This window comes from Oncorhynchus gorbuscha, unplaced genomic scaffold, assembly GCF_021184085.1.
Source record: "Oncorhynchus gorbuscha isolate QuinsamMale2020 ecotype Even-year unplaced genomic scaffold, OgorEven_v1.0 Un_scaffold_765, whole genome shotgun sequence".
In the NCBI taxonomy this organism is placed as follows: Eukaryota; Metazoa; Chordata; class Actinopteri; order Salmoniformes; family Salmonidae; genus Oncorhynchus; species Oncorhynchus gorbuscha.
The window spans coordinates 218,060-240,385 of record NW_025745800.1 but is presented as its reverse complement, the minus strand read 5'-3'; the positions used below and the strand labels follow the sequence as shown (position 1 = coordinate 240,385).

At 44.2% G+C, this 22,326-nt stretch overlaps 1 protein-coding gene across 1 annotated transcript in view; it reads right to left on the bottom strand.

Moving 5' to 3' along the window:
- LOC124020156 (low-density lipoprotein receptor-related protein 5-like) overlaps window positions 1-20,329 on the bottom strand; it is a 46,052-nt gene extending 25,723 nt beyond the window's left edge. Inside the window, exons 1-7 of the mRNA XM_046335503.1 lie at window positions 20,098-20,329; window positions 19,821-20,004; window positions 17,607-17,808; window positions 17,273-17,437; window positions 2,982-3,215; window positions 2,311-2,860; window positions 1,987-2,109 (exon numbers count right to left, since the gene is read on the bottom strand). Coding sequence (XP_046191459.1) covers window positions 1,987-2,109; window positions 2,311-2,860; window positions 2,982-3,215; window positions 17,273-17,437; window positions 17,607-17,808; window positions 19,821-20,004; window positions 20,098-20,329 — 1,690 coding nt within the window. The remainder of the gene's footprint in view (window positions 1-1,986; window positions 2,110-2,310; window positions 2,861-2,981; window positions 3,216-17,272; window positions 17,438-17,606; window positions 17,809-19,820; window positions 20,005-20,097) is intronic.
- Between the last annotated feature and the right edge of the window lie 1,997 nt (window positions 20,330-22,326).

Genomic DNA, 22,326 nt, shown 5'->3' with positions numbered 1-22,326 from the left:
TCAGCGGTTTGGGCTAGGGGTGGGGCTGTACTGTTCAGGGGTTAACCTCTTGAACCTATGGGGGCGCTATTTCATTATTGGATAAAAAACGTGCCAGTTTTAAGTGCAATATTTTGTCACAAAAAGATGCTCGAATATGCATATAATTGACAGCTTTGGAAAGAAAACACTAACGTTTCCAAAACTGCAAAGATATTATCTGTGAGTGCCACAGAACTGATGCTACAGGCGAAACCAAGATGAAACTTCAAACAGGAAATGAGCAGAATTTTTGAGGCTCTGTTTTCCATTGTCTCCTTATATGGCTGTGAATGCGCCAGGAATGAGCCTGCCCTTTGTCGTTTCCCCAAGGTGTCTGCAGCATTGTGACGTATTTGTAGGCATATCATTGGAAGATTGGCCATAAGAGACTACATTTACCAGATGTCCACCCGGTGTCCTTTGTCTAAATTGGTGCGTAATCTTCAGCTGCAGGCATTTTCCCATGGGATTCAGAGGAGAAAGCACACTTCCACGAACGATATATCATCGAAGAGATGTGAAAAACACCTTGAGGATTGATTCTAAACAACGTTTGCCATGTTTCAGTCGATATTATGGAGTTAATTTGGAAAAAAGTTCGGCGTTTTGATGACTGAATTTTCGTTTTTTTTTTGTAGCCAAACGTGATGTACCAAACGGAGCGATTTCTCCTACACAAAGAATATTTTTGGACAAACTGAACATTTGCTATCTAACTGAGAGTCTCCTCATTGAAAACATCCAAAGTTCTTCAAAGGTAAATGATTATTTGAATGCTTTTCTTGTTTTTGTGAAAATGTTGCCTGCTGAATGCTAACGCTAAATGCTACGCTAGCTATCAATACTGTTACACAAATGCTTGTTTTGCTATGGTTGAGAAGCATATTTTGAAAATCTGAGATGACAGTGTTGTTAACAAAAGGCTAAGCTTGAGAGCTAGCAGATTTATTACATTTCATTTGCGATTTTCATGAATAGTTAACGTTGCGTTATGGTAATGGGCTTGAGGCTGTAGTCATTATCCCGGATCCGGGATGGCTCGACGCAAGAAGTTAAGGGTGTGAGGTGTGGAATGTAGGGTGAGGTGTGAGAGGCTGTACTGTTGTCAAGGTTATGGTTAGGGGTGTTGGATTGTACCATTGTCAAGGTTAGAACTAATGGTGCCGGGGGGGTGTACGCACAGTTCAGACGCCACACTTATGGCGAGTCGTATTGAATCGAAATTAAGAGTGACCTGGCAAGTTTAAGCACTTTGCTTGATGTACCGATTGGATTCATACAACCGCTCAGACTTCCTCGTTGGTTTTGTGTGGAATTCAAGCATAACAGCGATCTTTCCTACATCTGCGAATATGAGACCATGATTGCACTTCCGTGGTGGTTGGTAGAGAAGCAACCTTTATTTGCATCAATTAACATGTATTAATATAAATTAGCATTCCTCCCGACAGTGGAAGAAGTGCTCTGGCACACTGCATGAGTGCTTCATCAGCAACGCATTGACAGAGCGGCAAATGCTATCCAATCAGACGCAACTAATGGTTTCAGACACTATCCCCCTCTTCCAAAGAATAAGTGAGGTATTTTTTCCGGCACGGCGATAGAGCTGTGTTTGATCTAGGGTTTATGGGTGTGCGGTGTGGATTAGTGAGGTGTAGAGCTGTATACGGTGTGGATTAGTGAGTTGTAGAGCTGTGTTTGATCTAGGGGGGTGTACGGTGTGGATTAGTGAGGCGTAGAACTGTGTTTGATCAAGGGTTTAGGGGTGTGCGGTGTGGATTAGTGAGGTGTAGAGCTGTATACGGTGTGGATTAGTGAGTTGTAGAGCTGTGTTTGATCTAGGGGGGTGTACAGTGTGGATTAGTGAGGCGTAGAACTGTTTGATCTAGGGGGGTGTACGGTGTGGATTAGTGAGGCGTAGAACTGTGTTTGATCAAGGGTTTAGGGGTGTGAGGTGTACCATACCTTTATCCAGGCTGCTCCACAGGAGGACGTTCTCAGCCAGTGTGAAGGACATGAGGCCGGGATCTGCTTTAAACTGTTTATATCCAGAACCATCCAGAAGAATGGAGTCGATTACCCCAGCACCTGCAACAAGGGACATGTTTTCACTGAGGACAGCAGGCCTGGGGAAATCAATTCATCCCAATGGAGGTATTCCACATTGCTTGTAAAGTGCCATAATAATCTAGGTCTGCCCAGTTAGTACAGGTTATGATATCTCCTGATGTCGGCCCAGTAGAGATTATAATCTCACCCAAAACAGCCTAGTACAGGTTACAGTCTCACCTATGTCAGCCCAATACAGCCGAGTGCCCTTGTTGGAGAACAGAAGGGAGGTTGGCATCACAGCCTTCCTCCAGAGCAGCTTCTGACTACGTCCATCCATGAAGGCACAGTCCACCTGCGGCAGGCTCCTCACATTCAACTGGCCCAAGGCCGTGAAGCACAGGCGTCCTGAGGGGGGGTGCAGGGCGATGGAGGTGGTTCCCTGAAGGCCTAGTTGGAGTAGAGGTGCAGTGTGCTGCCCCCTGGTGGTGGTGACATGTAGGTCAGGCTGCTTCCTGCTGCTCCAGTACAAGTTTAGTGTGACCCAGTCCACAGCCAGAGCCATCACTGTATCATCCTGGAGATTCAGGACTCTGCTGACTGGTGTCAGGCCTGAGCTACTCAGTTTCAGGAGATCGACTGAGCCCTGGGCAGCATCAGCCAGGTATAAATTCCTCTCCTGTACAGCCAAATCCAGCCCAGAGGCCTGGTGCGCCCACGGCAGAGACCATATATGGTGCTCAGGCAACCGCTTCAACCCCACACCATTATGGATGGTGCTAAGGTATATCTGAACAGAAAGACACATTAATCTAGAGTCATCTATAGGTGGAGGCTATCTGACCAAGTGTCAGGTTTAGGTAAAATCACTATACTGTCCTACATGACTGACTGCAGTTGGAGTCACATACCTGTGTAACTGCAGTAGGAGAGAGGAGCAAGAGGAAGGTGGTGTCTACAAGGGTGGAGCAGGTGAGGCCGTCCCCAGCCAGGAGAAGCCCTGCTGCACATCTACACACAGCTTTGGGTCCCGTAGACCCAGCTCTGGGGCCTGTAGACAGTCCTGGAGCCAAGAGACAGATGTGGGAACACTGGAGCTTCTCACAGGGGCTGGGCACGTTGGTCTGCCGGATGGGGTGCATAATCTACACAGACAGCATGAGAGCGAGAGATCCTTTTTACCGACCATTATAAACACGGGAACATAAGCAACTTCATTCTTTTTTGTACACCTTTATTTAACCATGTAAGCCAGTTGAGACCAAAGTGTGAATAAAAATCAAACAGTTAAACATACAGTCAATAACACAATAGAAAAATTTCCAGTGCAAATTTAGAAGAGTGTAGAAGATGAGGTAAGGCCATAAATAAGCCATCGAGGCAAAATAATAACAATTTAGCATTAACACTGGAGTGATGGATGTGCAGATTATGTGCAAGTAGAAATACTGGGGTGCAAACACACAAGAGGGTAAGGTAGTTGGTTGTGCTATTTACAGATTGGCTATGACAGGTACAGTGATTGGTAAACTGCTCTGACAGCTGATGCTTAAAGTCATAAAGGAAGATATGACTCCAGCTTCAGTGATTTTTGCAATTCATTCCTATCATTGGCAGCAGAGAACTGGAAGGAAAGGAAAAGGAAGTGTTGGCTTTGGGGATGACCAGTGAAATATACCTGCTGGAGCGCATGCTACGGGTGGGTGATGCTACAGTGACCAGTGAGCAGAGATAGGGCAGGACTTCACCTAGCAGACTTAGATGACTTGGAGCCAGTGGGTTTGGTGACGAATATGTATGAGGGCTAGCCAACGAGAGCGTACAGGTCGAAGTGGTGGGTAGTATATGGAGCTTTGGTGACAAAACGGATGGCACTGATAAGACTGCATCCAGTTTGCTGAGTAGTGTTGGAGGCTATTTTATAGATGACATCCCCAAAGTCAAGGATCGGTAGGATAGTCAGTTTTAGAGGGTATGTTTGGCAGCATGAGTCAAGGAGGCTTTGTTGTGAAATAGAAAGCCAAATAGATTTAATTTGGGATGAGAGATGCTTAATTTGAGTCTAAGGAGAGTTTAGTCTGACCAGACACCTAGGTTTATGTAGTTTCCCACATATTGCGGCGGCAGGGTAACCTAGTGATTAGACTGTTGGACTAGTAACCGGAAGGTTTCAAGTTCAAACCCCCGAGCTGACAAGGTACAAATATGTCGTTCTGCCCCTGAACAGGCAGTTAATCCACTGTTCCTAGGCAGTCATTGAAAATAAGAATTTGTTCTTAACTGACTTGCCTAGTTAAATAAAGGTCAAATAAAAAAATAAATACAAATATTTTAAGTTAGAAGCGTCCAGAGTAGTGATGCTAGTCGGGCGGGAGAGTGCGAGCAGAAATCATTTGAAGATCATGCTCTTTGTTTTACTTGCATTTACAAGCACTTGGAGGCCTCGAAAGGACTGTTGTATAGAATCTCGTTTGGATGGGTTTTAGCAGTGTCCAAAGGGCCAGATCTATACAGAATGGTGTCATCTGCGTAGAGGTGGATTAGAGAATCATCAGCAGAAAGAGTGACATTGATATTTACAGAGAAAGAAGTCGGCCCAAGAATTGAACCATGTGGCACCCCCATAGACTGCCAGAGGTCCAGACAACAGGTCCTCCGATTTGACACACTGAACTATGTGAGAAGTAGTTGTTGAACCAGTCGAGGCAGTCATTTGAGAAGCAAAGACTGTTGAGTCTGCCGATAAGAGTGTGGTGATTGACAGTGTCGAAAGCCTTGGCCAGGTCAATGAACACTGCACAGTACTCTATTTTATCGATGGCGGTTATGACATCGTTTAGGACCTTGAGCGTGGCAGAGGTGCACCCATGACCAACTCGGGAACCAGATTGCATAGCGGAGAAGGAACGGTGGGATACAAAATGGTTGGTCATCTGTTTGTTAACATGCCTAAGATTTTAGAAAGTTAGGGCAGGATTGAAATAGGTCTATAACAGTTTGGGTCTAGAGTGTCTCTCCCTTTGAAGAGGGGGATGAACGCAGCAGCTTTCCAATCTTTTGGTATCTCAGACGAGACAGAAGAGATTGAACAGGCTAGTAATAGGGGTTACAACAAGTTTGGCTGATAATTTTAGAAAGGGAGGGTCCAGATTGTTTAGCCCAACTGATTTGTACAGGTCCAGCAGCTCTTTCAGAACATCTGCTATTTTGGTAAAGGAGAAGCTGGGGAGGCTTGGGCAAGTAGCTGCGGAGCTGTTGGCCGGGACTGAGGTAGCTGGGAGGAAAGCATGGCCAGCCATAGAGAAATGCTCATTGAAATTCTCGATTGTGGATTTATTGGTGGTGACAGTGTTACCTAGCCTCAGTGCAGTGGGCACCTGGGAGGAAGCGCTCTTGTTCTCCATGGACTTTAGTGTCCTAAAACCTTTGAGTTAGAGCTACAGGATGCAAATTTCTGCTTGAAAAAGCTGGCCTTTGCTTTCCTGACTGACTGTGTATTGGTTCCAGACTTCCCGGAACAGTTGCATATTGCGGGGACTATTCAATGTTATTGCAGTCTGGCACAGGATGTTTTTGTTCTAGTCGAGGGCAGTAAGGTCTGGAGTGAACTAAGGGCTATAACTGTTCTCAGTTGTACATTTTTTTGAAAGGGGCATATTTATTTAAGATGGTGAGAATTACTTTTCAGGAATGACCAGGCATCCTAGACTACCGGCATGAGGTCAATATCCTTCCAGGATACCTGGGCCAGGTCGATTAGAAAAGCCTGCTCCCAGAAGTGTTTTAGGGAGTGTTTGACAGTGATGAGGGGACCCATTGCGGATGCAGAAAGGGAGACTGATCGCTGAGATCCTGATTGAAAACAGCAGAGGTATATTTGGAGGGCAAGTTGGTCAGGATAATATCTATGAGGGTGCCCATATTTACTGATTTAGAGTTGTAACAGGTGGGTTCCTTGATAAATTGTGTGAGATTGAGGGCATCTAGTTTAAATTGTAGGACTGCCGGGGTGTTAAGCATATCCCAGTTTAGGTCACCTAACATAACGAACTCTGAAGATAGAGGGGCAATCAATTCACATATGGTGTCCAGGGCACAGCTGGGAGATGAGGGGGTCTATAACAGGTAGCAACAGTGAGAGACTTATTTCTGGAGAGATTCATTTTTAAAATTGGAAACTATGTATGACAGAACTTTGCAAGCTCTCTGCAGTAGACAGAACTGCCAAAGGGGGAGTAGTTGCCATCTTGAAGGAAAATGTAGTTGGGATGGAAACCTCAATTTTTGGTGGCCTTCCTACACCAGGATTCAGACATGGCAAGGAATTCAGGGTTGGCAGAGTGTGCTAAAACAGTGAGTAAAACAAACTTAGAGGAGGCTTCTTATATTAATATGCATGAAACCAAGGCTTTTTCAGTTACAGAAGTCCACAAAGTTGTTCCTGGGGATACGCAGGGTCTTGGTTTACCTCCACATCACCCGAGGATGAGTAGGTTGAGGGTACAGCTAAAGGCTAGCAAAATTGGTCGTCAAGTGTGTTGGGGACAGAGAATAAACTGAGAATTTCTGGGTGTGGTGGAATAGATTCAGGGCATAATGTACAGACAGGGGTATGGTGAGGTGCGGGTACAGTGGGGGTAAACCCAGGCATTTTGTGATAAGAGCTTGCATCTCTGGACATACTAGTTGTGTGGGAGGTGGGACAAAGGAGGTATCTAAGGCATATACAGTGGGACTAGGGACTCCACAGTAAACTAAAAATGATAACTTTCCTAAACTACAAGGCATATTGAGATTTGAGAGAGACAAAGCAAGGCATAAAGCAATCACAGGTGTTGATTGGGAGAGCTAGCTAAGACAACAGGTAAAATGGTGATGATTGGGCAGAGAGGGTCAGTTAACTACACACAGGGCCTGATCCGAGGCTGTGGCCAACAGAAAAAAATTGAGTACAGTGATTAGTGAACAGTTCAGCAGGCATCCGCTATGTAGCCAAGTGATCATAGGGTCTAGTGAAAAGCAATAGATGAAACAAGGATGCTGCTGGGTAGTTGTTCCTATCTAGCAAGTGGGAGACATGCTTTTGAGGGTAACAGGCCGGGGCTTGTAGAAGCAACTGCTCGAAAGTCATGCAAAGGCCGGTTGGGGGCACAGCGGATGGAGTTAGACCAGTCGGCAGACTAGTCGTGGTGGAATGGCAGACCTTCGTATCGACAAAAGGATCAAGGCCAGTTGACGAAAGAGACATTGTGGTTGTAGTAATTTCATTTGCTAGCCAGGAGATGCGCCTGGCACGCAGCTGACTGGTGCTAGCGTCGGGACAGGGTTGTTAGCTAGCAGCGATAGTCCAATGCCAAAGTCCAGAGCTTACGGCAAGGACACGGTAGAGTAGTGGAATTCTAGCCGTGTTGGGGAAGAGTCCGGGAGGCATCAGCTGTGTAGCCAATGTGATCACTGAGCGGGCCGGGAGGTGGGCCTGGATCATAGCTAGCTTCGGAGCTGGGTCACTCTGTGGCAGCTAGCTAGCTGTGATGATCAGGAGTAATGTTCCAGGGCTTACTAATGGTATCCGGTGTTGCAGTGGAGAAAACAGTCCGATGCTGGCAAGTATTATCCAGGCTAAAAGCAGCTGGAGTCTATGCCGAAGTTAAAGGCTGCTAGCAGTGGCTGACAATGACTAAATAGCTAGTGTGGGAGAAAGATGTACATATAGGGAGGAACATAATACTGTAACACAAGAGAAAGATACACTGAGAGTGCATTTGCCATTCTGGTACAATGCATTGTCTATTGTATAGGACAGGAGGCCAGAGTAAGGCCATGAGAGTATAGGACAGCTGAACATTAAAAACAGACCACACGAAGAGAAGGCAACACACATGGGCACCTAGGACAACTGGACACACTAAAGATAGAAACACAGTCTGCTGATCCTAGATAAGAACACACACACGAAACACATTAAGCTAAGTGCAGGGCCAAAGCATAGGTCTATAGAATAGAGGAATGTATAGTATTTTTAGGACAAAGCAAGGGTCTTGCCACCATTATAATCTGACGAAAAGCAGATATGGGTGTTATTGGGCGTGAACAAGCAGGAAGCCTGAATATCCAAGGCCTGAGGTCCTCTACCTTTGGCCTAAAGAGCAGGAACCTGGACTTTAACAAAATAATCAGAATGAGACATTGTTATCCACCAAAGAAACATGTATAGAGGAGATGGACCCACTGGTTGCCCTCTAGGGTAGAAAGCTGGTAGTCCCATCCACCACACTACCAGGTGGGTGGTATAGAGGAGATGGACCCACTGGTTGCCCTCTAGGGTAGAAAGCTGGTAGTCCCATCCACCACACTACCAGGTGGGTGGTATAGAGGAGATGGACCCACTGGTTGCCCTCTAGGGTAGAAAGCTGGTAGTCCCATCCAAACTTCCAGCTGTGAATCAGGGAAGGGACTAAGGGGGTATGCTATTTTGGTAGAGAGCGGACCTAACTCAATATATTAAATTAATCCAAACAGGAACATATGCCATTTGGCTAGAAGTAAAAGGAAATGATCTCAGCCGACAAATGTCCTTCTGTGTGCTACCTACACTGCTCAAAAAAAATAAAGGGAACACTAAACTAACACATCCTAGATCTGAATGAATGAAATATTCTTATTAAATACTTTCTTTACATAGTTGAATGTGCTGACAACAAAATCACAAATATTCAATGGAAATCAAATTTATCAACCCATGGAGGTCTGGATTTGGAGTCACTCTAAATTAAAGTGGATAACCACACTACAGGCTGATCAAACTTTGATGTAATGTCCTTAAAACTAGTCAAAATGAGGCTCAGTAGTGTGTGGCCTCCACATGCCTGTATGACCTCCCTACAACGCCCAGGCATGCTCCTGATGAGGTGACAGTTGGTCTCCTGAGGGATCTCCTCCCAGACCTGGACTAAAGCATCCACCATCTCCTGAACAGTCTGCAGGGCAACGTGGCGTTGGTGGATGGAGCGAGACATGTCCCAGATGTGCTCAATTGGATTCAGGTCTGGGGAACGGGCGGGCCAGTCCATAGCATCAATGCCTTCCTCTTGCAGTAACTGCTGACACACTCCAGCCACATGAGGTCTAGCATTGTCTTGCGTTAGGAGGAACCCAGGGCCAACCGCACCAGCACAAGGGGTCTGAGGATCTCATCTCGGTACCTAATGGCAGTCAGGCTACCTCTGGCAAGCACATGGAGGGCTGTGCGGCCCCCCAAAGAAATGCCACCCCACACCATGACTGACCCACCGCCAAACCGGTCATGCTGGAGGATGTTGCAGGCAGCAGAACGTTCTCCACGGCGTCTCCAGACTGTCACGTCTGTCACATTTACTCAGTGTGAACCTGCTTTCTTCTATGAAGAGCACAGTGCGTCAGTGGCGAATTTCCCAATCTTGGTGTTCTCTGGCAAATGCCAAACGTCCTGCACTGTGTTGGGCTGTAAGCACAACCCCCACCTGTGGACGTCGGACCCTCATACCACCCCCATGGAGTCTGTTTTGGACCATTTGAGCAGACATGCACATTTGTGGCCTGCTGGAGGTCATTTTAAAGGGCTCCGGCAGTGCTCCTCCTGCTCCTCCTTGCACAAAGGCGGAGGTAGCGGTCCTGCTGCTGGGTTATTGCCCTCCTAAGACCTCCTCCACATCTCCTGATGTACTGGCCCGTCTCCTGGTAGCGCCTCCATGCTCTGGATACTATGCTGACAGACACCGCAAACCTTCTTGCCACATCTGGCATTCATGTGCCATCCTGGATGAGCTGCACTACCTGAGCCACTTGTGTGGGTTGTAGACTCAGTCTCATGCTACCACTAGAGTGAAAGCACCGTCAGCATTCAAAAGTGACCAAAACAGCCAGGAAGCACAGGAACTGAGAAGTGGTCCCCACCTGCAGAACCACTCCTTTATTGGGGGTATCTTGCTAAATGCCTATAATTTCCACCTGTGGTCTATTCCATTTGCACAACAGCATGTGAAATGTATTGTCAGTGTTGCTTCCTAAGTGGACAGCTTGATTTCACAGATGTGTGATTGACTTGGAGTTACATTGTGTTGTTTAAGTGTTCCCTTTGTTTTTTTGAGCAGTGTATATCCATTCCCCCCACTAGAATCCCCATAATTTAATGAAGACAGCTTCTCCTTCCTGGAAGAGAAAATCAATAATTTACTGGCCCAGGGACATGTACTAGTTTGTGGCCACCTAAATGCCAGAACTGGACAAGAATCTGACAGCCTCAGCACACAGAAGACAAACACCTACCTGAGGTGACAGCAATGCCCCCCTAGGCACAACTACGAGAACATAAATGGGTCACAACTCCTGCAGCTCTATATGTACAAAGTCAATGGTAGGCTTCGTGTGGACTCCTACGTTAGGTACACCTATAGCTCATCTCTTGGCAGTAGTACTGTAGACTACTTTACTGACCTCAACCCAGAGCATTCAGTCAGTCCACTGACACCCATATTAGATCACAGCAAAATCACACTACTTTGCTCAATCGTGAGGCATCAAAGCCAAAGGAGCTGAATATTAAGAAATGCTGTAGATGGAAGGAGACTACAAAATTAGGCAACAAATTCATTCTCTTCTAGACAATTTCCCGGACAAAAGGTTTCACTAGAAGTGAAAGTGTAAACTAACAGTAGAAAACCTGAACAGTATATTTAGCTTCCCTATCAAATCTAAAACATGTCAAGCGGACATCCTAAGATCTCAGAAAAAAAATGTATAGACCTCCACAAGTCTAGTTCAACCTTGGGAGCAATTTCAAAATGCCTGAAGCTACCACGTTCATATGTACAAACAGTACGCAAGTATAAAGACCATAGGACCACGCAGCATCATACCGCTCAGGGAGAAGACGTGTTCTAGACGTGTTCTATCCTAGAAATGAACGTACTTTGGTGCGAAAAGTGCAAAACAATCCCAGAACAGCAAAGGACCTTTAAGATGCTGGAGGAAACAGGTACATATATAATCGACAAAACCTTTAAGGCCGCTCAGCAAAGAAGCCACTGCTCCAAAACCTCAAAAAAAAGCCAGATTACGGTTTGCAGCTGCACATGGAGACAAAAAGCGTACTTTTTGGGGAAATGTCCTCGTCTGATGAAACAAAAATATAACTGTTTGGCCATAATGACCATCGTTATGTTTGGAGGAAAATGGGAGAGGTTTGGAAGCCAAAGAACACCATCCCAACCGTGAAGCACAGGGGTGGCAGCATCATGTTCAGGAGGGACTAGTGCAATTCAAGAACTGAAGAACTGAAAAAGCGTGTGCGAGCAAGGAGGCCTACAAACCTGACTTTGTTACACCAGCTCCGTCAGGAGCAATGGGCCAAAATTCATCCAAATTATTGTGATAATCTTCTGGAAGGCTACCCAAAATGTTTGACTGAAGTTAAACAATTCAAAGGCAATGCTACCAAATACTAATTGAGTATGTAAACTTCTAACCCACTGGGAATGTGATGAAAGAAATAAAAGCTGAAATGAATCACTATCATTCTGACATTTCACATTCTTTAAATAAAGTGGTGATCCTAACTGACTTAAGACAAGGAATTTTTACTAGGATTCCATGTCTGGAATAGTGAAAACTGATTTGACATGTATTTGGCTAAGGTGCATGTAAACTTCAACCACACATAATATATATTAATATATATGCGCAGTTGAAGTTTATATATGCATACATACACACAAATACTTTAACAGCAGTGCCCCATTCCTGATTTATATTATATGTCACACTTAAACATTTCAGATCAAACAAATGTTAATAAACACAAAGAGAAGTAAACAGAAAATGCAGGTTAAGTGATACTTTAGCTTTTTTAATAAATCAAAGTATCCGAACCTTCATGGCCCGGTGAAAAAGTAATGCCCCCTTGTTAAATCATGAATTAATGTGGTTAATCACATTTTTCAGAAAGCAGAGTTCAATTTCACTAGCCACACCCAGGCCTGATAACTGCAAGACATGTTTAATCAAGAAATAATTTCAATAGAACCTGTCTGACAAAGTGAAGTAGGCCAACAGACCTCAAAAAGCAAGATATGCCATGATACAAATAAATTCTGGAACAGATGAGAAACAGTGTAATAGACATTATCAGTCTGGAAAGGGTTAAAGCCATTTCTAAAACTTTGGGACTCCAGCAAACCAGTGAGAGCAAAAATCCACAAATGCGGAACATTTGGAACAGTGGTGAACCTTCCCTGGAGTGGCCGGCCTACCAAAATTAAATCAAGAGCGCAGCGACAACTCAAAGGTCACAAAAGAAACCACAACATCTAAAGAACTGCAGGACTCACTTGCCTCAGTTAAGGTCAGTTCATGACCATAAGAAAGAGAATGGGAACAATTACATCCTTGGCTGAGTTCCAAGGTGAAAACCACTGCTGACCAGAAAGAACAATGGCTCGTCTCACTTTTGGCAAAAAACATCTTGATGATCCCCAAGACATTTGGGAAAATATTCTGTGATCTGACGGGACAAAGTTGAACTTTTTTGGAAAGTGTGCGTCCCATTACATCTGGCGTAAAAGTAACACAGCATTTCAGAAAATGAACATAATAGCAACAGTCAAATATGGTGGTGGTAGTGTGATGTCTGGGGCTGTTTTAGGATCTGGACAACTTTGTGATTGATGGAACCATGAATTCTGCTCTCTCCCAAAAAAACGTGAGGGAGAATGTCCTGCCATCAGTTCGTGACCTCAAGCTGAAGCGCACTTTGGTTCTGCAGCAGGAAACCGATCCAAAAAACACCACCAAGTCCACCTCAATGGCTTAAAAAAATATATGTTTTTGGAGTGGTGTAGTCAAACTCCGGACTTGAATCCACTTGAGATGCTGTGGCGTGACCTTAAAAAGGAAGTTCATGCTCTAAAACCCTCCAATGTGGCTGAATTAAAACAATTATGCAAAGGAGAGTGGGCCAAAATTCCTCCAGTGATGTGAAAGATTAATTGCCAGTTATCGCAAACTCTTGATTGCAGTTGTTGCTGCTGAGGGTGGCTCAACCAGTTACTTTTTCACATAGGGCCATGAAGGTTCAGATAGCTTTTATTTCTTCAGGGAAAAAGCTATCACTTAAAACTTGTTATGGCTGCAATCCCGCTAACGGGATCGATATGACAACTACCAGTGAAAATAGAGGGCGCCAAATTCAACCCACAGAAATCTCATAATTACAATTCCTAAAACATACATGTCTCATACCATTTTAAAGCTGTTCTCATTGTTAATCCCACCAGTGTCCAATTTCAAATATGCTTTTCAGCAAAAGCACTACAAACGATTATGTTAGGTCTCCACCAAACCACAATAAGCACAGCCATTTTCCAGCGAAATATAGCTTTCACAAAAAGCAGAAACAAAGATATAATTAATCACTAACCTTCAATTATCTTCAGATGACTCATAGAACTTCATGTTAAACAATACATGCATGTTTTGTTTGATAAAGTTTATATTTATATAAAAAAATCTGAGTTTACATTGGCTTATTATATTCACTAGTTCCAAAAACATCAAGTGATTTTGCATAGCCACTTCGTTTCAACAGAAACTCATCATAAATGCAAATGATCATACATATTATACACATGGAATTATAGATGTACCTCTCCTTAATGCAACTGCTGTGTCAGATTTTTTTTTAAATGTATGGGAAAAGCAACCCATGCAATAATCTGAGACTGAGCTCAGAACAGTACACAAATTAGCCGCCATGTTGTAGTCAACAGAAACCAGAAAATACATGATAAATGTTTCCTTACCTTTGATGAACACCAGAATGCAGTCCTAGGAATCCCAGGTCCACAATAAATGCTTGATTTATTCGAAAATGTCCGTTATTTATGTCCAATTAGCTACTTTGGTTAGCGCGTTTGGTAAACAACTCCAAAGTCACAAAGCGCGTCCACTATAATGTGACGAAATGTCCAGAAGTTTCGCAACAGTCAGTAGAAACCGTTGAATATGGGCAGCTCTGTGCACCTTTCATCTAAGCTACTCAAATACTGCCCCTGTAGCTATAAGTTAAAAACTGCATTGTGTGTTTACTTGGGTTACCTTTGCATAATATTTGAATTTGTTTGATAATCTGAAACATTTAAGTGTGAGAAATGTGCAAAAAATTAAAATCAGGAAGGGGGCAAATATTTTCACAGCACTCTATATAATGTCTACTCTATATAATGTCTACTCTATATAATGTCTACTCTATATAATGTCTACTCTATATAATGTCTACTCTATATAATGTCTACTCTATATAATGTCTACTCTATATAATGTCTACTCTATATAATGTCTACTCTATATAATGTCTACTCTATATAATGTCTACTCTATATAATGTCTACTCTATATAATGTCTACTCTATATAATGTCTACTCTATATAATGTCTACTCTATATAATGTCTACTCTATATAATGTCTACTCTATATAATGTCTACTCTATATAATGTCTACTCTATATAATGTCTACTCTATATAATGTCTACTCTATATAATGTCTACTCTATATAATGTCTACTCTATATAATGTCTACTCTATATAATGTCTACTCTATATAATGTCTACTCTATATAATGTCTACTCTATATAATGTCAAGAATTTGGTGATGGCACTAGAACAGTCTGCAACACCAGGCCTCACCCTACTAGAATCTGAAGTCAAATGTTTACTGTTTGCTGATGATCTGGTGCTTCTGTCCCCAACCAAGGAGGGCCTACAGCAGCACCTAGATCTTCTGCACAGATTGTCAGATCTGGGCCCTGACAGTAAATCTAAGACAAAAATAATGGTGTTCAAAGCAAGGTCCAATTCCCAGATCACGAGTAGAAATTACATGAAAACACACAAAACTATACATATCTCTGGCCTAAACATCAGTGTTATAGGTAACTCACAAAGCTGTGAACGATCTGAGAGACAAGGCAACAAGGGCCTCCTTTGCCATCAAAAGGAACATTAAATTCAACAAATTAGGATCTAGCAAAAAATACTTTAATCAGTTGTAGAACCCATTGCCCTTTATAGTTGAGATCTGGGGTTCCACCGACCCCCCAAAAAATCACAACAATGGGACAATACCAAATTGAGAAACTGCATGCAGATTTCTGCAAAAATATCCTCTATGTACAACAGAAAACACCAAATAATGCAGAGCAGAATTGGTTCGTTAACGCTGATTATCAAAATCCAGAAAATAACCTACAACCAAAAAGGAAGCAAGCTCCCAAACCTTCCACAAAGTCATCACCTACAGAGAGATGAACCTGGAGAAGAATCGCCTAAGCAAGCTGGTCCTGGGCCTTAGTTCAAACAGACCACACATAGCCCTAGGACAGCAACACAATTAGTCCCAACCAAATCATTAGAAAACAAAAATTATTCTTGACACACTGGAAAGAAATGACAAAAAAACAGCAAACTAGAATGCTATTTAGCCTTAAAACAGAGAGTACACAGTGGCAGAATACCTGACCACTGTGACTGACCCAAAATTAAGGAAATCTTGTACAGACTCAGTGAGCATAGCTTTACGATTGAGAAAGGCCGCCGAAGGCAGACCTTGCTCTCAAAAGAAGACAGGCTATGTGCACACCCTAACCTAAAATGAGGTTTAAACCGAGCTGCACTTCCTAACCTGATGCCAAATGTATGACCAGGTTAGTGTCACATATTTCCCTCAGACTACACAGATCCACAAAGAATTCGAAAACAAATCAAATTTTGATCATCTCTCACATCTATCCCTCTCTACATATATAGTGAAATACCGGTGTGCAATCACAGAAGCCACAAGAAAAAGGGCAACCAGTGAAGAACAAAGACCATTGTAAATACAACTTTTATTTCTGTTGGTTTATTTTCCCCTTTGTACACTATTTGCACATATGACACTTGAAAGGTCACTTTTCTTGGAGCTTTTGTGATTCATGTCCCCTGTAAATTAGTATTGTTTCAATATTGTTTATTATCTACATATGTTTGCCAATAAAGCCCTTAAATTGAATTGAGAGAGCGAGAGAGACCGCGAGACACTTCAAGACAGAGGGAGAGAAGGGCAACATAACCACTACCACTGATTATAAAGTTCCCCTCTTTCCACTGGGATTCTCTGCCTCTAACCCTATTACAGGGGCTGAGTCACTGGTTTACTGGGGCTGTCTCATGCCGTCCCTGGAAGGGGTGCGTCACCTGAGTGGGTTGATTCACTGATGTGGTCATCCTGTCTGGGTTGGCGCCCCCCCCCTTGGGTTGTGCCATGGCGGAGATCTTTGTGGGCTATACTCAGCCTTGTCTCAGGATGGTAAGTTGGTGTTTGAAGATATCCCTCTAGTGGTGTGGGGGCTGTGCTTTGGAAAAGTGGGTGGGGTTATATCCGTCCTGTTTGGCCCTGTCCGGGGGTGTCCTCGGATGGGGCCAGTGTCTCCTGACCCTTCCTGTCTCAGCCTCCAGTATTTATGCTGCAGTAGTTTATGTGTCGGGGGGGCTAGGGTCAGTTTGTTATATCTGGAGTACTTATCCTGTCCTATTCGGTGTCCTGTGTGAATCTAAGTGTGCGTTCTCTAATTCTCTCCTTCTCTCTCTCGGAGGACCTGAGCCCTAGGACCATGCCCCAGGACTACATGACATGATGACTCCTTGCTGTCCCCAGTCCACCTGGCCATGCTGCTGCTCCAGTTTCAACTGACCTGAGCCCTAGGACCATGCCCCAGGACTACCTGACATGATGACTCCTTGCTGTCCCCAGTCCACCTGACCGTGCTGCTGCTCCAGTTTCAACTGTTCTGCCTTATTATTATTATACGACCAAGGTGGTCATTTATGAACATCTTGGCCATGTTCTGTTATAATCTCCACCCGGAACAGCCAGAAGAGGACTGGCCACCCCACATAGCCTGGTTCCTCTAGGTTTCTTCCTAGGTTTTGGCATTTCTAGGGAGTTTTTCCTAGCCACCGTGCTTCTACACCTGCATTGCTTGCTGTTTGGGGTTTTAGGCTGGGTTTCTGTACAGCACTTTGAGATATCAGCTGATGTACGAAAGCTTATATAAATACATTTGATTTGATTTGATTTATAAGGTCGAACCCATTCCCTTAACCCCAGTCCTCGTCTAAAGCCTTACCCTGATGCCAAAAGGCTGTCCAGGTCTTTTGAGTAAAACTTTGCGGTTCTTGCCCGTGTTCTTGTGGGATACTTGAATAGTTCTCCTCTTGGTGTCAGACCAGTAGACCATGTCATTGAAAACCATTACAGAGAATGGACTGGGCATTTCAGTCAGCTGCAGAAGCTGTTGTGAAGACAGATAAGAGCAAAAAGAATAGTCTTAACCAGTCACATTCCATGTTTACTGTAAAGTTCATATCTAGACATTCCATGTTTACAGTAAAGTTCATATCTAGACATTCCATGTTTACAGTAAAGAGTATAACCATTAATCATGTTAGCTGCAGTGTTACCCTGACATTGTGTCCTTCCAGGGATACAGAGCCGATGCACTGCAGTTTTTCATCTGCCCAGTAGATTCGGTCAGTGAGAGTGTCCACAGCGAGACTGACTGGCCAGCTGAGACCACGAGTCAACACCACCTTCCTCTCAGAGCCATCCATCCCTGACCGCTCAATCTGGGGATCGCTACCAACCTCTGACCAATACATCAACCTGGGAGAGAAAGAAACACGATTAGTCTACATCAGGGGTAGGCAACCCTGGTTCTGGAGTGCCCAAGGAACTTCAAGTTTCTCATTTAACCAACCTGGAAGACCAAGTGTGTTGAATTTAGGCAATAATTACTAAACTGATCAATTAACTCAGTTGGGACAAAATCCTACAGTAGCTGCAGCACTCCAGGAACAGGGTTGCCTACAGCTATCAGTCTACCAAAATCTATCCTACAGTCCACAACTTCAAATGAGTTTATGATTTATTATATATTCATATTATATATTTATTATATATTCTACTGAAGCTTTATTTTAACACCCTGTCCCCTCACCCACCTTTGTGTGGCAGCTGCCCTTTCACATGTGATATGTTTCATGACTGCTGCAAAATGAATTGCCTGTGAGGACATTGAAGTTCAGAATACTGGCTAGAGCAATTAAACATGTAAGGTGGAGGAGTGTTTTTACAACCAACATAATATTAAAAACCCGTCTTCCTTCAGGCTCAACCAAGCAGAGTGAGGTTCTAAGAAACAGGACAGACTTTCATGTGAACTTCTAAACAGGTGGAAGCGCCAGAGGGACCTGCACATCTATCAGACTGAATTAGGCCATTTTGATTATGAAACATTTTCCCCACACCATTTACAAACCAACCACATTGGGAACCTAAGTTGGAGTCAGTGTCAAACTATACAGACCCTAGGGCCTCCCAAGTGGCGCAAGGGTCTAAGGCATTACATCGCAGTGATAGCTGTGCCGCTAGAGATCCTGATTCAAGTCCAAGCTCTGTTGCAGCACAGCTGCGACCGGGAGACGCACGCAGCGGTGCACAATTGGCCCAGCGTAGTCTTGAGTTAGGGGAGGGTTTGGCTGGCAGGGATGTCTTGTCCCTCTAGCGACTCCTGTGGCAGGCCAGGCGCATGCACGCTGACACAGTCACCAAGAGTACAGCGTGTCCGCCGATGCATTGGTGGCGCTGGCTTCCGGGTTAAGTGGGCATTGTGTCAAGAAGCAGTGTGGCTTGGTTGGGTTTCGGAGGATGCATGGCTCTCGACCGTCGCTGCTCCGAGTCCGTACGGGAGTTGCAGCTATGTACGGGAATTGCAGCTATGAGTGAAGACAAGACTAACCACCAATTGGATACCATGAAATTGGGGAGATAAATGTTTTTAAAAAATATATGAAATATACAGACTCATATATAGGGATGTGGTTTCATTTTCACAATTCGGACCGATTGTACTCTTCATGATTTATGGGCTAAATCATTGTATGATTATTTTTATTCGATTTGTGGATTTTATAGAAATTGTGTGATAAATTCCATATGCCTATTTTAGTTTTAATTGGATTGAATTATAGTTGTCTATCAGCATTGTTTGAAGCTCAGTTATATTTAAATCACCCTACCATCAAATCTAAGCCAATGACCCCATTAGAGGAAAATTTGCAAATCAACACTGTCTCATGAGCGAGAACCACAAGGAAAACAAATTGTTCAGTTCCATATTGGCTTAAATGTGTTTGTTTTTTCACCTCCTCTAGAAAATGAGCTTTTAATATTCAATAAATTCTAACTACATTATTTCTGTTACCATTTTTCATTATTTATTACTTTTACCTAACTTGTATTGTTGTATAATATGTTTAATAATCACCTTCAGATGTAAACATTATGGAAATTGAAAACAAAAAACTATGCGAGAGCCTAATTCATACTCTTCAGAGGGATAATGGACTTTTCAGGGTTGTGTTATAAAAACAGAGTGATAGGTATATTAATTTGTATACCCTTTGGGCGGCAGCAGCCCTCACACCCGAACCCACCCTTTGTGCGGCAGCAGCCCTCACACCCGAACCCACCCTTTGTGCGGCAGCAGCCCTCACACCCGAACCCACCCTTTGTGCGGCAGCAGCCCTCACACCCGAACCCACCCTTTGTGCGGCAGCAGCCCTCACACCCGAACCCACCCTTTGTGCGGCAGCAGCCCTCACACCCGAACCCACCCTTTGTGTGGCAGCAGTAGTAGTGAGCGAGGCTGCTCCAGATCCTCATCCAGAACCACTACGTAGTTCTGAGACTTTACTGTAGATGTGCCCAGCCTCACAGCCAGAATCTGACTGGCCAGCCCATCCAGCCAGTACAGGTTCCTGCCAACCCAGTCCACAGCTATAGAATCAGACTTCACACCTACAGAAAGAGAGCATTCTGTTAGCAAACATCTAGTAGACAGTAGGGCTGAGACTACTTGGTACTAACCCTGTCCTTGGTTAGAGTACTAACCTTTGACCAGAGTGCCCGTGTCCTTGGTGTTGATGGAAGTCCACTTGATGCTCTCCTCCTCCAGACTGACCCAGTATACCCTCTGGTCTCTCCAGTCATAATCCACACAGAACACAGGTGTCTGACTAGTGGAGAGCAATGAAAGGCTGGAGCTATGCAACCCCAACACCAGCAGCTCATTCTGCACAGACGCCAGCAGGTGAGCCTCATCTACACAGACAAAATACACCATCAATATACCATGCCAAAACGCACCATTTTGAATACAATGACAACTATAATTAGACAAATCTACATTAGTTGCGGCTATTAGGTTTAGCCAGCAATGCATGTTAGAGTCTTTTCTCCCCTTAATTTCTCCATGTTACATAATTACATTTGGCACATTGGTTGGAACTCAATTTCCTAAATGCTCAGATGGCACTGCAATCCGCTGGCTCGTTTTCTTGCTGGAAGGATCAAATCAAATCAAATTTATTTATATAGCCCTTCGTACATCAGCTGATATCTCAAAGTGCTGTACAGAAACCCAGCCTAAAACCCCAAACAGCAAACAATGCAGGTGTAAAAGCACGGTGGCTAGGAAAAACTCCCTAGAAAGGCCAAAACCTAGGAAGAAACCTAGAGAGGAACCGGGCTATGTGGGGTGGCCAGTCCTCTTCTGGCTGTGCCGGGTAGAGATTATAACAGAACATGACCAAGATGTTCAAATGTTCATAAATGACCAGCATGGTCAAATAATAATAAGGCAGAACAGTTGAAACTGGAGCAGCAGCACAGTCAGGTGGACTGGGGACAGCAAGGATGTATAGAAAACTAGAATTCTCCCATAGGGATTCTCTAGATGCCATTTGTGACCCATCATCTATTTTCAGTCTTATGTACCAACATTTGAATTGGTGTTTTTATGAGTGGTCTGAATTCGACATGGCCAGTCCACTCATAAGAGAAAGCCCATCATGGCTAGTGGGAAGGTTGCTGCTTTTACCAACTAGACTCTTAATTTAACAATTGTACACTGCTCAAAAAAATTAAGGGAACATTAAAATAACACATCCTAGATCTGAATGAATGAAATATTCTTATTAAGTACTTTTTTCTTTACGTAGTTGAATGTGCTGACAACAAAATCACACAATTATGAAAATCAAATTTATCAACCCATGGAGGTCTGGATTTTGAGTCACACAAAATTAAAGTGTAAAACCACACTACAGGCTGATCCAACTTTGATGTAATGTCCTTAAAACTAGTCAAAATGAGGCTCAGTAGTGTGTGTGTGGCCTCCACGTGCTTGTATGACCTCCCAACAATGCCTGGGCATGCTCCTGAGGTGGCGGATGGTCTCCTGAGGGATCTCCTCCCAGACCTGGACTAAAGCATTGGATTCAGGTCTGGGGAACGGGCGGGCCAGTCCATAGCATCAATGCCTTCCTCTTGCAGGAACTGCTGACACAATCCAGCCACATGAGGTCTAGCATTGTCTTGCATTAGGAGGAACCCAGGGCCAACCGCACCAGCATATGGTCTCACAAGGAGTCTGAGGATCTCATCTCAGTACCTAATGGCAGTCAGGCTACCTCTGGCGAGCACATGGAGGGCTGTGCGGCCCCCCAAAGAAATACCACCCCACACCATGACTGATCCACCGCCAAACCGGTCATGCTGGAGGATGTTGCAGGCAGCAGAATTTTCTCCACGGCGTCTCCAGACTGTCACGTCTGTCACATGTGCTCAGTGTGAACCTGCTTTCTTCTATGAAGAGCACAGTGCGTCAGTGGCGAATTTCCCAATCTTGGTGTTCTCTGGCAAATGCCAAACGTCCTGCACTGTGTTGGGCTGTAAGCACAACCCCCACCTGTGGACGTCGGACCCTCATGGAGTCTGTTTCTGACCGTTTGAGCAGACACATGCACATTTGTGGACTGCTGGAGGTCATTTTGAAGGGATCTGGCAGTTCTCCTGCTCCTCCAACACAAAGGCGGGGGTAGCGTACCTGTTGCTGGGTTGTTGCCCTCCTACGGCCTCCAGATGTACTGGCCTGTCTACTGGTAGCGCCTCCATGCTCTTGATACTATGCTGACAGACACAGCAAACCTTCTTGCCACATCTCGCATTGATGTGCCATCCTGGATGAGCTGCACTACCTGAGCCACTTGTGTGAGTTGTAGACTCAGTCTCATGCTACCACTAGAGTGAAAGCACCGTCAGCATTCAAGTGACCAAAAC